At 46.1% G+C, this 14,033-nt stretch overlaps 1 protein-coding gene across 1 annotated transcript in view; it reads right to left on the reverse strand.

The window, feature by feature from the left end:
* Nucleotides 1-14,033, reverse strand: part of CTNNA1 (catenin alpha 1) — a 49,449-nt gene that overhangs the window by 23,149 nt on the left and 12,267 nt on the right. Inside the window, exons 2-5 of the mRNA XM_066590421.1 lie at nucleotides 12,244-12,347; nucleotides 10,584-10,779; nucleotides 2,109-2,275; nucleotides 1,459-1,578 (exon numbers count right to left, since the gene is read on the reverse strand). Of these exons, the coding sequence (XP_066446518.1) occupies nucleotides 1,459-1,578; nucleotides 2,109-2,275; nucleotides 10,584-10,779; nucleotides 12,244-12,345 (585 nt within the window). The 5' untranslated portion in view covers nucleotides 12,346-12,347. The remainder of the gene's footprint in view (nucleotides 1-1,458; nucleotides 1,579-2,108; nucleotides 2,276-10,583; nucleotides 10,780-12,243; nucleotides 12,348-14,033) is intronic.

The following is a 14,033-nucleotide window of genomic DNA, read 5'->3' on the forward strand; positions in this document are numbered from 1 at the left end:
ACACAGATGTAAACAGGACCTTACCCAAATAGTTTCGACACAACTACCATTCTCTAATACCTTACTGATCTCCATTTGAGCAATAGAAGCCTATGGTTCCATCTTCTCAGAGTCCTGTGCCCGCTCTCCCATTGGCTATTTTCTGAGTCCTGTGCCCGCTCTCCCATTGGCTATTTTCTGAGTCCTGTGCCCGCTCTCCCATTGACTATTTTCTGAGTCCTGTGCTCGCTCTCCCATTGACTATTTTCTGAGTCCTGTGCTCGCTCTCCCATTGACTATTTTCTGAGTCCTGTGCTCGCTCTCCCATTGACTATTTTCTGAGTCCTGTGCTCGCTCTCCCATTGACTATTTTCTGAGTCCTGTGCTCGCTCTCCCATTGACTATTTTCTGAGTCCTGTGCTCGCTCTCCCATTGACTATTTTCTGAGTCCTGTGCTCGCTCTCCCATTGACTATTTTCTGAGTCCTGTGCTCGCTCTCCCATTGACTATTTTCTGAGTCCTGTGCTCGCTCTCCCATTGACTATTTTCTGAGTCCTGTGCCCGCTCTCCCATTGACTATTTTCTGAGTCCTGTGCCCGCTCTCCCATTGACTATTTTCTGAGTCCTGTGCCCGCTCTCCCATTGACTATTTTCTGAGTCCTGTGCCCGCTCTCCCATTGACTATTTTCTGAGTCCTGTGCCCGCTCTCCCATTGACTATTTTCTGAGTCCTGTGCCCGCTCTCCCATTGACTATTTTCTGAGTCCTGTGCCCGCTCTCCCATTGACTATTTTCTGAGTCCTGTGCCCGCTCTCCCATTGACTATTTTCTGAGTCCTGTGCCCGCTCTCCCATTGACTATTTTCTGAGTCCTGTGCCCGCTCTCCCATTGACTATATTTTCTGAGTCCTGTGCTCGCTCTCCCATTGACTATTTTCTGAGTCCTGTGCCCGCTCTCCCATTGACTATTTTCTGAGTCCTGTGCTCGCTCTCCCATTGACTATTTTCTGAGTCCTGTGCTCGCTCTCCCATTGACTATTTTCTGAGTCCTGTGCTCGCTCTCCCATTGACTATTTTCTGAGTCCTGTGCTCGCTCTCCCATTGACTATTTTCTGAGTCCTGTGCTCGCTCTCCCATTGACTATTTTCTGAGTCCTGTGCTCGCTCTTCCATTGACTATTCTCTGAGTCCTGTGGCCACTTTCCTATACAAGTCTGAGTTTCGTGCTGTGCATTGACTTCAGGGTGGGACACTACGGGAACTAGGAAACGACCAAGTATAAAACAGTGCAGTCCCCAGCTTCCTGCCATGTCCCCTAACAGCCCCATAACTTAGTTTATGGTGTTTTGGGGGATGGGCCAAGTTCCCTTTAAGCTTTAGCTATATACAACTCCAATAAAGTAAAAAATGTTAGCGATGTAGATGTTTACAGAATCAAATCGGAAAGTATACAGTTGTGATAAAAGTTGACTCATAACTTACCTGTTGCCGTTTTGCAGTCATTATATTTAACTTGTCAACCTCCGCTTTCAAGGCTTTGTATTGTATTCCCAGATCCTGCTCCGTGCCGGCATTTCTCAGTTTGACAATTCCTTCTTCCACCTTTAAAAGTAATACATAACTTAAAAGGGTTGTTTGCCCTCTTTTTCACTGATGACCTATCTTCTGGACAATAGTTGACGGACAGAGGTCAGCCACTCGGGAACACCATCCATCAGCTGATTGTCTGACCCACTGTCAGTGCAGCAAGTCCAGGTGCCGGCCTCATTCCCATTGAAATCGATGGAAGCGCCATGCTGCTACTTCTCTTCCTGCTTCTCTCCTAGCCAGGACTGGGTGTGGCGTCCTGACCAGGAGAGAAGCGGGAAGTGGAGGAGCAGCGCGACCCACACTTCCTCCTCTGTCTGCTGATGACAACTTCTGGCCCGCTGCACTGGACAATGGGCGGCGGATGGATGGGGTCTGTCAGTCGGGACCCTTGTCCATCAACCATTGATGACATATCCAGGACAGGACATCAGTGGAAATGAGGGCCGATGAAACAATTTAACTATTTGGTGCAATTGAACTGAACTTCACGAATCTCATCCAGAATAGGGCAGATATTGAAGTACACAACAAAAGTACTTTACCACTTTCAGCTGAACAAGTAGTTTGTAGACATCCGCCATATCAGCCAGTATAAGTAACCTTGTAACCGCGGACAGCAACGCTCGTGCAGCTCGGACCATGTTCCCACGTTTCACGGAAGAGCATGGATCATCCGCAAACTCTCCAGAGGCGCTCCTCATTAACTCTCCTGCAAGTAATTAAAAGTTTCTGTCAAATGATATTGAGAATAGAAGAAGAATACCAGCAACACAAACATTTCAAATGTGGATTCTCATTGGTAATTACATCATCTGATGCCATTGCTGACTCTATGGTTTGACTAATTAAATATTAAGCAGAATGCTGCTATGCAATGGTCCAATGCCGAAAACTCCAAAAAGAACCTTTGATAAAGATGTGAAAGCAGCCTTATCATCTTAACCCCTTAAGGACCAGGCTGTTTTGTACCTTAAGGACCAGACACTTTTTAGGGATTTTACCCATGTGGCGGTTTTACTGCTCTATTTTTTTTTACTTTAGCTACCAAAATTATTTTTACTGCTTTTTTTTTTCCCGTGACATATAGGACTATTTTTTTATATCTTTTTCACTGACTTTTTTCCCGTTTTTTAGTTTTATTGTGGGTAAGAAGCTAAAAAAAAAATCATTTTTTAACATTTATAGTTTTTTTTAAAATTATTTTTATATTTACACTAAAATAAAGTATGGGAATGGGTTCCTCTATCTGTTTCGGACGTTTTGATATATAGTATGTATGGTTTTAGCTTACAGGGCGCATTCGGCGACGGTTTTTGTTGGCGTCTGCTTTGTGTTATTCTCTTTCTTTTGTATGTATTGTTGTTTTATTCTGTTGTTTTGTTTTACTGATGTATGTAATTGTGTTTTTTACTATCTGTGTCCCCCATGACGTCATATAAGACCTCTGGGGGACATTCACATATATATATTTTTTTCTTTATTTGACACTTTCCCACTGTAGCTGGGGCGTCCATAGGAGCCCTAGTTACAGGGGAAAGCAACCCCTGTGGTGACATTAGTCACCTACAGAGTTGCCAGGGTCTAGTCTGACCCTCCAGCTCTGCAGTAGCAGGGAATCCCGGGAGGTCACATGACCCCCCGAGGCTCCGTAGTGAAAGTACATGTTACTTTCACTTTCCCCATACAGTGAGCACTGTATATTGGGGAAGCAGAAGGCAGGAAGGGTTAAAAACCCCTCCTGCCTTCTGCTCCGGGTTATCAGCTGTCACTAACTGATAACCTGTTCCTGGCTCTGACTGATTGCAGAGGCAGGAGACTTAAAGCACCGCCGTAATTTTACTGTGGCTGGTCCTAAACGGGTTAAAGTGCTGCAATTTTCAGCCTCCTTGCGGCTATGTCAGTGCCTCTTCGTGGGTTTCTACCCTCAGGTTGCTGTAAAGTCTCAACATACAACTCAGGTGTGAGTCTATCGTAAGGGAAATGGTGGTATACACATGGGTGGGGGTGGGAGATTATGGCTAGTTAAGCCCTTGTCGCTGACTCATTTGGTATAGGTTTTCAATTCCAGCTTCTTCCAGAGCGCTGCTCTCCTGGCTGTGACTGGTCACTACAGCAATGAGTGCTGAGGGTTCATAGTGGCAGCCAGAAGGAAGATGGGCCAGGCCCTGGTACCAGTCCATGGGGAGAAGGAGGTAACACAGCCCCGCGGGCCGCAGCACCACTGCGCGCACTGGACTCCTAGCATCAGTAATAAGGTGAAAGGCAGCGTAGGTAAGAGTTAAACCAACAGTAGAGTGGAGAATAGACAAGACACAAGGCAGGGTGATCAGCCACATAGCGGACAGGAGCAGTGGTTGAAGAACACAGGTGACACAGAGAGGGGAATGCTGGACTCATGCCAGGAAGGAAGACACGGATTGCGAGGTACAATGTGGCTGTGCTCCCTCGGTGGGCAAAGGAAAGGGGAGATTCGGGAACCAACTTTTTTTTTTTTTTTTTCTTTATCACATGCATAGTAAAGTTCTATAAAGAGGCTTATAGGAACCCCTCCCCTCAAATAAAAATAAACAGGGGTTTTTGAAAATAATGCCACTGACCCAACAAGCTTTTCATATACTTTTCATTACACTAGAGAGACTTTAACCCTTTGCAATCCAATTTTTGATTCAGGGTTTCCTAGGGGGCTTTCTCTTTCTGCCATTATACAATGGCGCTGTCTGCTGGCTAGAGCCAGTACTGCAGTATGAGACATGCTGTAAAGGCCCCTGACAACAGAGCGGCCAGTAATATACAGTAAGAATACCCTGCCGGACGTCTTCCGACATCGGAGCTGTACAGCCTTCGATCAGAATGTCTTCAGACGCCAGACAGTGGATTGGAAAGGGTTAAAGTAAGATCTAGACACAGCTTTTCTAGCATAAAATGGCCTGATCCGGTCTGTAATAATGAGATGTGAGCTCTACAAAACCGTCCCATTCATTGCAGGACACAGCAAGACCTTGGCTATAGCTGCTGCCACGAGGCGGTGGATACTAAGCATCAAAACTTAGTCTCTCCTACCAGCTATACCCCTCCTGCAGATACTGAGCTAAATCAGTTTGTACATAGCCAGCAGGAGAGAAAACGAAATAACACACAGAGTCTATCAATACAGACCATAACCCTAAAAGAAATAATTGTACGCGGGAAAAAAAAAAAAAAAAAAAAAAGACCAGATTGTGAATCACTTTGTGAGAAAAACCACCAACGGGATTGGTGCTGTGTCCTGGTAACAAAATCCTGTTTTCTCACGCCTCATTGGTAGACAGAGAAAGACCATGGTGTGTTCTTATTGGACAAGGGGGTGATGTTCTTGTCCAATAAGAGGTATGTCTCACTGAAAACAAGTATGGACGGACAAGGCGGCAATAGCTATAGGTAGAGATCTGATTGTCAAGGACAGCTGATCACTATAGCAGTTGATGGGAAGAGATAGATGTGATCCTCACAGGGGCTGAAGAACAGGAGAAGGGCAAGAGGAAAATACTGTGGTGGTTGGATGCAGAGGGTCAGTAGACTTGTAATGTGGGACTTCGTTTGGTCCAGTGTGCTGGATGCCATAGATACAGCCATAGCGATGTGTTGTGTATGCCCGATTGGTTAAGTATGCCACTGTTGCAATTTTCTTAGAATGGCCTAGAGCGGATAATGAGATAGTGAATTAAATCAGGTCTGTCGCCTGAAGGATAGAATAGCACTGGGAAGAACAGAGATGGTGATACCAAGACAGGGTGCTTATGGGATCTGTCCCAGGACGAAAAAAGGGCATGACTGGAAAAACCAAGAAGACTCCTTGGACATTGAACAGAACTGAAGAAGAACGAGACTTGAGGCTTGATCCATCCAGCAGGAAGGGGAGATGGGGAGGTAGTAGGGTAAGGATCCACGGAGCATGCCCCTTCTGGACTAAACTAGCAATTGCAAGGGGAGAAACAGTCATGAGATTGTGTCGTGCGCAAGGGATATATCATCCTGGAGTGGTCCTAAAAACAGTATGCCAGACGCCTTGGCCGTAGGAAAAAAAAAGCAATCGACGCGACAGAATAAACCCAGTCAGATATTATGCAGAGCCCATGATGTAGGTTTTGACACTTAGCATACTAGGAACGTAGGGAATACTATGACCAGAAGCTCATAGAAGATTAAAGATGGATACCGATGAATGTACCCATCAGATGAACCTCAGCAGTGTACAAGCTTCATATAGACGGCTAACTCTTTGTATGAGAAGGATTGCCATGGGAAGCTAAAGCTGGAGCGGACCACTTAACGTGGCTGGTGCCCTGCACAGTGATGAGAGGGTAGTCTTCCCCAGACAGATGTAATGACTGGAAGGGCTTCAAGAATCCTCCTCAATATTATCAAGACAAACTCATGGAGGAACCCAGGCTGTGAAAAAGGCTGTACTTGAAATAAGGGCATCCCAGTTCACTAGGCGGGCTCGGCTAGTGTGCTGCCAAGATTTTTCTTACCATCTGGTGTAGAACAATATGTAGTGCATGGAGGAAGTAAAGGATTAACCCTCTCCAATCCAATTTGTATCCTGGTTTTCCTAGGGGGCTTACTCTTTTCTGCCGTTATAAAATGGCGCTATCTGCTGGCCAAAGCCAGTACTGCATGAGGTGACACATTGGATAGGCTCCTACAGCAGAGAGGCTGGCAATATACAGTAAGAGAACCCCGATGGACGTCTTCCAACATCGGAGCTGTACAGCCTTAAATCATAATGTCTTCAGACGTCAGACAGTGGATTGGAAAGGATTAATCCTCCATACTAGTGTGAAGTAGCATCTACATAAGAAAACAGAGCTAGGAGGGAGGGCAATCTATCATGCAGTACTGCTCCACGTAGGGGAAGGGCGAAGACAGATACATGAAGAGCTGAAGGTACCAAGATGAACTGACCCAAATATTCCCTCATGGGAGGAGTTTAATGAGGTTGTATGGCGGATGAGACCTAGTGGACTGATGGTATGCCATTATCTCTCTGGCAAGAAGAGCCTAACAAAAGTGAGGTAGAATGTAGTGATCCACACCTTCCTAAGAGGGATTCGTGAGGCCACCTGATTCTCCCAGGACTCTGTGAACCTGCTGTATAGAGTATAACAGTAACATGGTTGTGGTATGGAGGGTAGCCCTGCGGTTCATGTGGATACACTGTTACACAGTAATATAGATACTCCTCTATAAAGTAAGAAAGTGACCATCTGATAGTAGTGGGCACTGCCCAACGATGTATCGTTATGGCAAAACAGTTATGGATGGTATGACGGAGATAATATGGTTGATTGAGATTGCACTACCTTCTCAGGTAGCCATACCCAATTGTTCCCTCCATGCAGGGAGGATGAGATAGCATAAAAAAATGGTCATCGTCGAAGCCATGAACTACCGAGTTGAGCAGCAGTCTCAATGTTTGACCTATGGAGAAGGTAAGGGTGTTACCTGGTTATCATTATATTCGGATGAAGGGAGATACACGGTCCGACAATAGTTCATTCCTGCTATCCAAAGGGTATGATAGGTGGCTTTACGCCTTTACTGACTGCATCATTGTATCAATGCAAAGAGAAGGCGCAGATATTTATATGTGGAGGAGATGACATGTCGGCCATACTTACAATTATGACCCGAGACCTCAGTGGTCAATGAGGGGACAGGATGCCTGCTACAGCCGCATAGTCAAAGGAAAACTACGAAACACAGGGAGAACATACAAACTCCATGCAGATGTTGCCCTTGGTTAGACTTGACCCTAGGACTCAGGCGCTAACCACTGAGCCACCCACACTGCCCTGAAGCATAGTGCTACCGCGTGACACTACTCTACCATTTGACATAATCGCATAGCCAAAAGGGATGGAGGTTTGCAGTACTACAGTTACTCCTCCTATAAAAGGGGGAAATGAGCATGGACAATGCTTGGCATGACCGCACAGTCATGTGCGATACCCACAGTATGACAATTACTTCCACCATAGGAGAGGGTAAATAAATGGCAACCGTAATTGTGTAGTCATGTCCCATACCGGGAACCACTGTACTAAAATTACTCTTCCCAAGGAGTAATGCGAATCTGCAACTGCTGAGTATTGCGGTGGACAATGGTCGTTATTACGGTGTAGTATTGTCCGAGGTGGAAATTCAAAGTACCGCATAATATCCCTTCTGTGAAAGGGCAGTGGCAAGACCAAGACTGCTGAACATGTCATGTTAGATACAAAAACTCACAGTACTTGGGCGATGATAGTTATTGCAGTTTACGCTTATCCAAGATCCACATAACATGCCTCCTATGAAAGAGGGTTGGCGAGACAGACTGCTAATGAGGCAGTAGATGCTCGTCAATACCTGTAATTATGTCAGGTGCAGCCTGGCTGTACAACCCAATTACTCCTTCTACAGAAGGGGGTAATGAGGCGGTATATGCTCAGGCATACTTGTAATTATATCCGATGCAGTCCGGCTGTACAATAAATTACTCCTCCTACATAAAGGCAGTAACATGGCGGTAGACGCTCACTAATGCCTACAGTCAGGCAGAGTCTCATACAGCAATTACTTCGTGTCTGAGAGGCAGAGTAAAGTGTACTGAGAGTAAATTCTCGGTCACGGTAAACTACAGAGCACGGGTGTACCGACAACTAGCAGTGGCCATCCCACTTCTATGTTATTTTGTATTACGGAGTTAGATGCGACCAGGAGGTCCCATGCCTGAACTGGAAAAGAACACACTAGATATGAACAAGACCACTGCCCAAAAAAAGGGTGGGTGGGGGTGGGGGCGGGGGCATGTACTCTATGGAGCGCAGAGAGAGCCTGAATCTTGGTTACCAAGTGAGTAATATGAGGTGACAGGTGCCAGGGTAAACTGAGGGAGAGATAGTCTGGATCTAATTCATGGGGACTATATTCAACCTGAAAACGGTAACGAAATGCTGCTGATAAGCATGGACAGCATATCCCTGAGGTATCAACTTTATCTAGGATGAACTGACAATCGGTGGGCACTCCATGGCCATAAATGTGGGGAAGCTCTGGGGGTGGAAAAGGTACAAATATCTCTCCTATTACTGTTTTTTCCCCAAAATAAGACACTGTCTTATATTAAATTTTGCCACAAAAGAGGCACAGTGTCTTTTTTCGGGAAGGTGGGGCGCATACTCACCTTGCAGACGGCATCTTGTGTCCCCCGCTATGGTCTACCGGATGCTGCAGCAGGCTGCTCTGTAATCCTCCCCGGTGTCATCTCTCTCTGATAAACGGGGCTTTGAATTCCCCGGCCTCCAGCAAGTGCTATGATTGGATCAAGCGCCAGCCAATCACAGCCATTTAGTGATGTCATTCACTGAATGGCTGTGAATGATTGAGCGCAGGAGGTGATTGGCTGGGGCTCGATCCAATCACAGCGCCTACTTGCTGGAGGCGGAGGAATTCAATGTCCCGTTTACCAGAGAGAGATGACAGCGGGAAGGATTACAGAGCAGCCTGACGCACCGCCGGGGAGACCATAGCAGGGGACACAGACGCAGACTGCGATGTGAGTATTGTATTTTGTTTTTCTTTTTTATACCTAGTGTAGCTAGGGCGTATTTTTGTAGGAGGGCTTACATTTCAATCAGGGTATGGCTTATTATTGGGGTAGGGTTTATTTTCGAGGACACACGGTACAGATTTAAAAAATAAAATAAAAACACCCCAAGCATACATACTACTTTCCTAGTGGCTGATTTTTGTCCCTGAGGTATCTCTTGCGATATTAGGATAGCTAATTAGTTGCCTGCAGCACCTAGAAGCCCAGAGCCTACATATGTACCTCTATGGGCCCTTTCCTGGAGGGCTCCAGCAAAGAGTCCAAAAGTTGGGCTTGGACTTAGCAGACGACCTATCAGAACCAAGAAAGGAAGTCCCACTGTCGTCCCCGCCAGAGCACCAAGAGGAAGTCCACTCTTCCAAGCATGTCCTGTATAGGCCTGGAAGCCAGAGTTTTGTTAAGAAGAGCCGGCCGTCTGTAGGAGGACACGTACCTGCGGGCAACAAAGAAGAGACCCCGCCAGCGCAGTCCCAAGCGAAGCTCCACCATGGGAGTCCCACCACTGACCCCAGACCAAGAAGGCCTAAGATGGGACTGGTAGTGTCATGCAAACCCAATTAGAGCTGCCAGGTCGAGGTATGCAAAGTACCCATGAAGAGGAGGGGGAGACAGAGAGATCCAACCCTGAGACAGAGACTGCAAGAGACTGTCACTTAGTGTTGTGAGAGATCGCTGGATGTAAGGGAAGTAGACAGGAATCTCAAGTGACCCCATGGCTGGAGGGAAATAGAGTCGTTAGCGCTGCTCTGTTACACTTGGTCTTCTTGGAGGAGGGAGGAATACCCCGTTTCCTTGAAAATAAGACATATCCTGAAAATAAGACATAGCATGATTTTCCAGAATTTTTCAGGATGCAAAATGATTTTTCAGGCTTTTTGAGGATGCTTGAAATATAAGCCCTACTCCAAAATTAAGCCCTGCTAACAGTTAATTTAAAAAGGTCAATTTAAATAGTGTCCAGGCAGCTATACATGTAAAAAAAGTTAAACCTTTTTGAACAAAAATTAATATAAGACACTGTCTTATTTTCGGGGAAACACGGTAGTGTGTCTGATGCAGCACTGTTCACCCTCCTCAGTTAGGGACAATCAGGGAAGCTAGGACACCAAGATAAAACAGATTTATCTCAGTGTTTGGAGGAAGGACTAACTTTTTTTTGTGCTTAGTGTCGCCTCCTAGTCCCACCATATATTACCTCACCCTTAGGCTGCCTTCATACTGGCGTGAAAACTGCGCAAGATTTGTGTGGCCCGATATCGCGTTCACCAGTGTGAAGGAGCCCTTATTAGTACAGGGAAATTTTTTAAAAAGCATCATTTAAAGAAGAAGAGTAGGTGAAGGTTGGGTTATTCTTCCTATGGCACATCCATCACATACAACATACCTTGTTTTCGAACATCCTCGACTGCCTCTACCAGCTCCTGCTTGAGAAACTGACTCTCCTTGGCTATCTTGTCTCCCTTCTCCAAGAAATTTTGAGTCGCTTGCTCAACAGATGCGGCCAAAACATGAGCCTTCTTAGAACGGCCTTTCTTTTTATTTGATGGCCCCTTGTTGCTGGTATTAACCAAGGTCGTTACCTGCATATAAACATTTATACACTCAATCATGGGTAACTGATGCTCCATAACAAACCTAATCAACACGAAAACCCGTATATTAAAAAATGTTAATATTTGCAATGAAAGGAGGCGGGATGGGGCGGGGCTGAATTCCACAAATAATTTAGCCCCACCCCCACCTCTCCTCATTGCAAATAGTGCAGAGGGGTGGAGAGGAGGCAGAGAGGGGGCGGGAGCTCAGAGCACTGCTCCTGGCTCTTCCAGGCTCACCCTGCAGAGAGAGACGCCGTATATCGGCTGGGCGTGAAAACCGAGCCGATATACAGTCGTCTGAATCCAGCCTTATATAGAGACTGCAAGCAATCAAGTTATGGTTCTATGTAAAGGAAGGGACTAGGAAGGAGCTGCTGAAATGAAGATGGAGAGACACACAGATGCTGCTGAGCCTATATCCCACTGCAGTGCTGAATTCACATCTCCACTGCTCAGTACTGTTGTATTGGTCTCAGGCTAATGCAGCCTTTGAGGGTGTGCTACAGAGAAACAGGAGAGCAGGATCGCCTTTTCTATGGATGGGAGATGCAGCAGCTAGTGCTAATCCACTCTAGAGCTTAGCTCAGTGAAAACGGACAATTTAGAAAAAGCCTAAAAAATGAAAAAATTAAGAAAAATTGCAGGCTAGAAGTCATACGGTTTTCAGAAACAGGGTTATTCCTGGGCAGACAGGATAGTTTATTCTGAAAAGTCCTCTGAAGTTTAGTTACACTTTAGGCCTCATTCATATCTGAACTATGCATTTCCGCTGCTCGGTTAAGCGGTACATCCAGTATATACGGTACCCAATGGACCTCACTGATTAAAATAGTGCCAGCCGGGCGTCCGTCCTGCTGCTTGTGCTATTCTGTTCAGGATTATTATTACTGGTTCTGCACCGAAGCCTCCAAACTGTCTAACGCCCATGTGAGCACAGCCTTAGGCCAGGGATACACTTACGTATTTCGGCTCCATGTTTGGGGCTGTAATATAGAAATGCGTCCCAGCCTGACTGCAGGGTTTCCAACCCAAACTCCAAGTACCATATATTCCTATGATGTTTGGGGTCAAGAGACACGTAGTCAGGTCGGGACGCACACCTGTATTACAGACACAAGCACAGAGCTGAAATATGTAAGCGCATTCCTGGCCTTAAAGGGGTTGTTCAGGCTTTAAAAAAAACACCATGGCTGCTTTCTTCCAAACACAACAGCAGCTGTATTCATGGGTTGTGCCCGGTATTGCAACTCAGCTCCAATTCACTTCTGAGTGGAGCTGAGCTGCAATACCAGGCAACTCCACAGACAAGGGTGGCGCTGTGTTCGTAAGAAAGCAGCCATGTTTTTATAACCCTGAATGTGTGCTATGAGCTTGGCTTTGTCTAATCTGTATATCATCATATATCTTGGAAAATGGGGTACAGGCAAAAGAGAGAAGGATCTTACATACCTGAGTAACCAATGGCTCAAGAAGTCTCTCAACCGCAAGGGTTCGAATTTCCAGACTTTTCGGGTCCCACTTAAAGTTAATATTTCCTGCGTTCAGAGTCATTTCTGAATAAGTAAAGAAAAAGTTATTGGCGTTGGTTGACCTTAAATGTGGAGCCGATGTATCTAATCTAGAACCTCCCACGGCACACAGTACGGAAGCGGAGCAGTGAAGATATATATCGTATGCCTGTGAAGCGTACGGTAAGACATGGCTGACAGCATTGTAAAAAAAGTTCAATCTGGGGGTTAATCATGACTGCAGGAAAACGGGTTCCCAAAACTGAAATTAGCCTTCGGCTCCCCACATACTGCTTTAGTGTAAAAGACAAAACAAGATGTACACATTTTAGTATTACAGTTCTTCCCTGACTGTTAAGGCCCATTTAGACAACGATTATCGCTTTTGAGCGATAATCATTTGGTGTAAATGTGCCCATCTTTCACTTTTCTGCCAAACGATGGATTTCAGTTCGGCATGAAATCCATGGTTCGGCAGAACAGCTGATAAGAAGGACCGCACGCTGTGTTCTGCCTGAGGAGCGCTGATTACATTGTCTCAGCTGTCATCCCCATGGCAGAACAGAGGGAATGTATTCAGAGAACAGCGGGTGGTCTGCTCTCTGAATACAGCTCACATACTACTAATTGGTACTAATAGGCATAGTACTAATTATGCAAAGCCATCATTTGAGCGATCTTTGTGTCTAAATGCACCTTTACATGAAAATCCAATGAAGGATCTTGAAACTAGAATTGTCTGGAAATCTAGTAATTTGTTTCAAAACTAACAGCGATAAAACTACTTATATATAAAAATGAGCTGAAAAGTGATGAAAGATGAAATAATCATCGTTAGTGTCCTGTACGGCCCGGTGTACAAGAGAGGAGGTGGGACTTTAGGCTTCTGAGACCCAATACAAAATCTGCAACAGGGCCCGGTGTGTAACTAAAGTCAATGGAAGCCGTCCGTTCCGCGGCCCCTCCGCAATCATCATTGCTGCGGGGAAAGGCCTGGGATTCTCATCATCGCCTAGTGACGGCACGGCATAATCTGTACTGAGCATGCGCGCTGGCCAGCATCTCCGCAGTACAGATAAAGAAGAATCCGGACAGGTAAGCGGGGTCACCGGCCAGGCACAGGGTCGGACCACGCATGCCGGATCCGACCCGGTCGTGTGCAGGAAGCCTAAGGGGGTTGTGCTAAGATTGAAAATTATCTCCCATTCACAGCATAGGAATAAAAATCAGAACGGTGGGGGCGGACCATGAGGACCCTCCCCTGCTCATGAGAGCGCGCTAAGGCGGCATTCATCTCTGTAGGCTAGCTGGAGATAGAGTTCAAGCGTTCGCCATCTCCAGCAGTCCCACTGAAATAAATGGCGGGGCTGAATGCTGCTCCATTCATTTAATGACACTAGGGACCCCCATTTTCCTGATTGGTGGGGGACCCAATGGCTGGCCTCCACAGATCAGTTATCCCCTATACTGTGGGCAGCAGGTTCTTACACTACCCCCCTGTATGTTAGGGTTCCTTCACACGAACGTATTATAGTGTTGTCTGCGCAGCAATCTACCATCGGCTTCCATACTGCTCGAAATACGCCAAATAAAGATGGCAGCAAGTTCTTTCCTGGCGTGTATTACGTGCGCACACATGCCAAGATGGCGAACGGCGGCCTACAGCAAGAACCCAATTTCACTGCGTGCCGCGCGACTGTTACATGCGGGCGGCACACAGTGAATTACACT

The sequence above is a fragment of the Eleutherodactylus coqui genome, chromosome 2 (genome assembly GCF_035609145.1).
Source record: "Eleutherodactylus coqui strain aEleCoq1 chromosome 2, aEleCoq1.hap1, whole genome shotgun sequence".
In the NCBI taxonomy this organism is placed as follows: domain Eukaryota; kingdom Metazoa; phylum Chordata; class Amphibia; order Anura; family Eleutherodactylidae; genus Eleutherodactylus; species Eleutherodactylus coqui.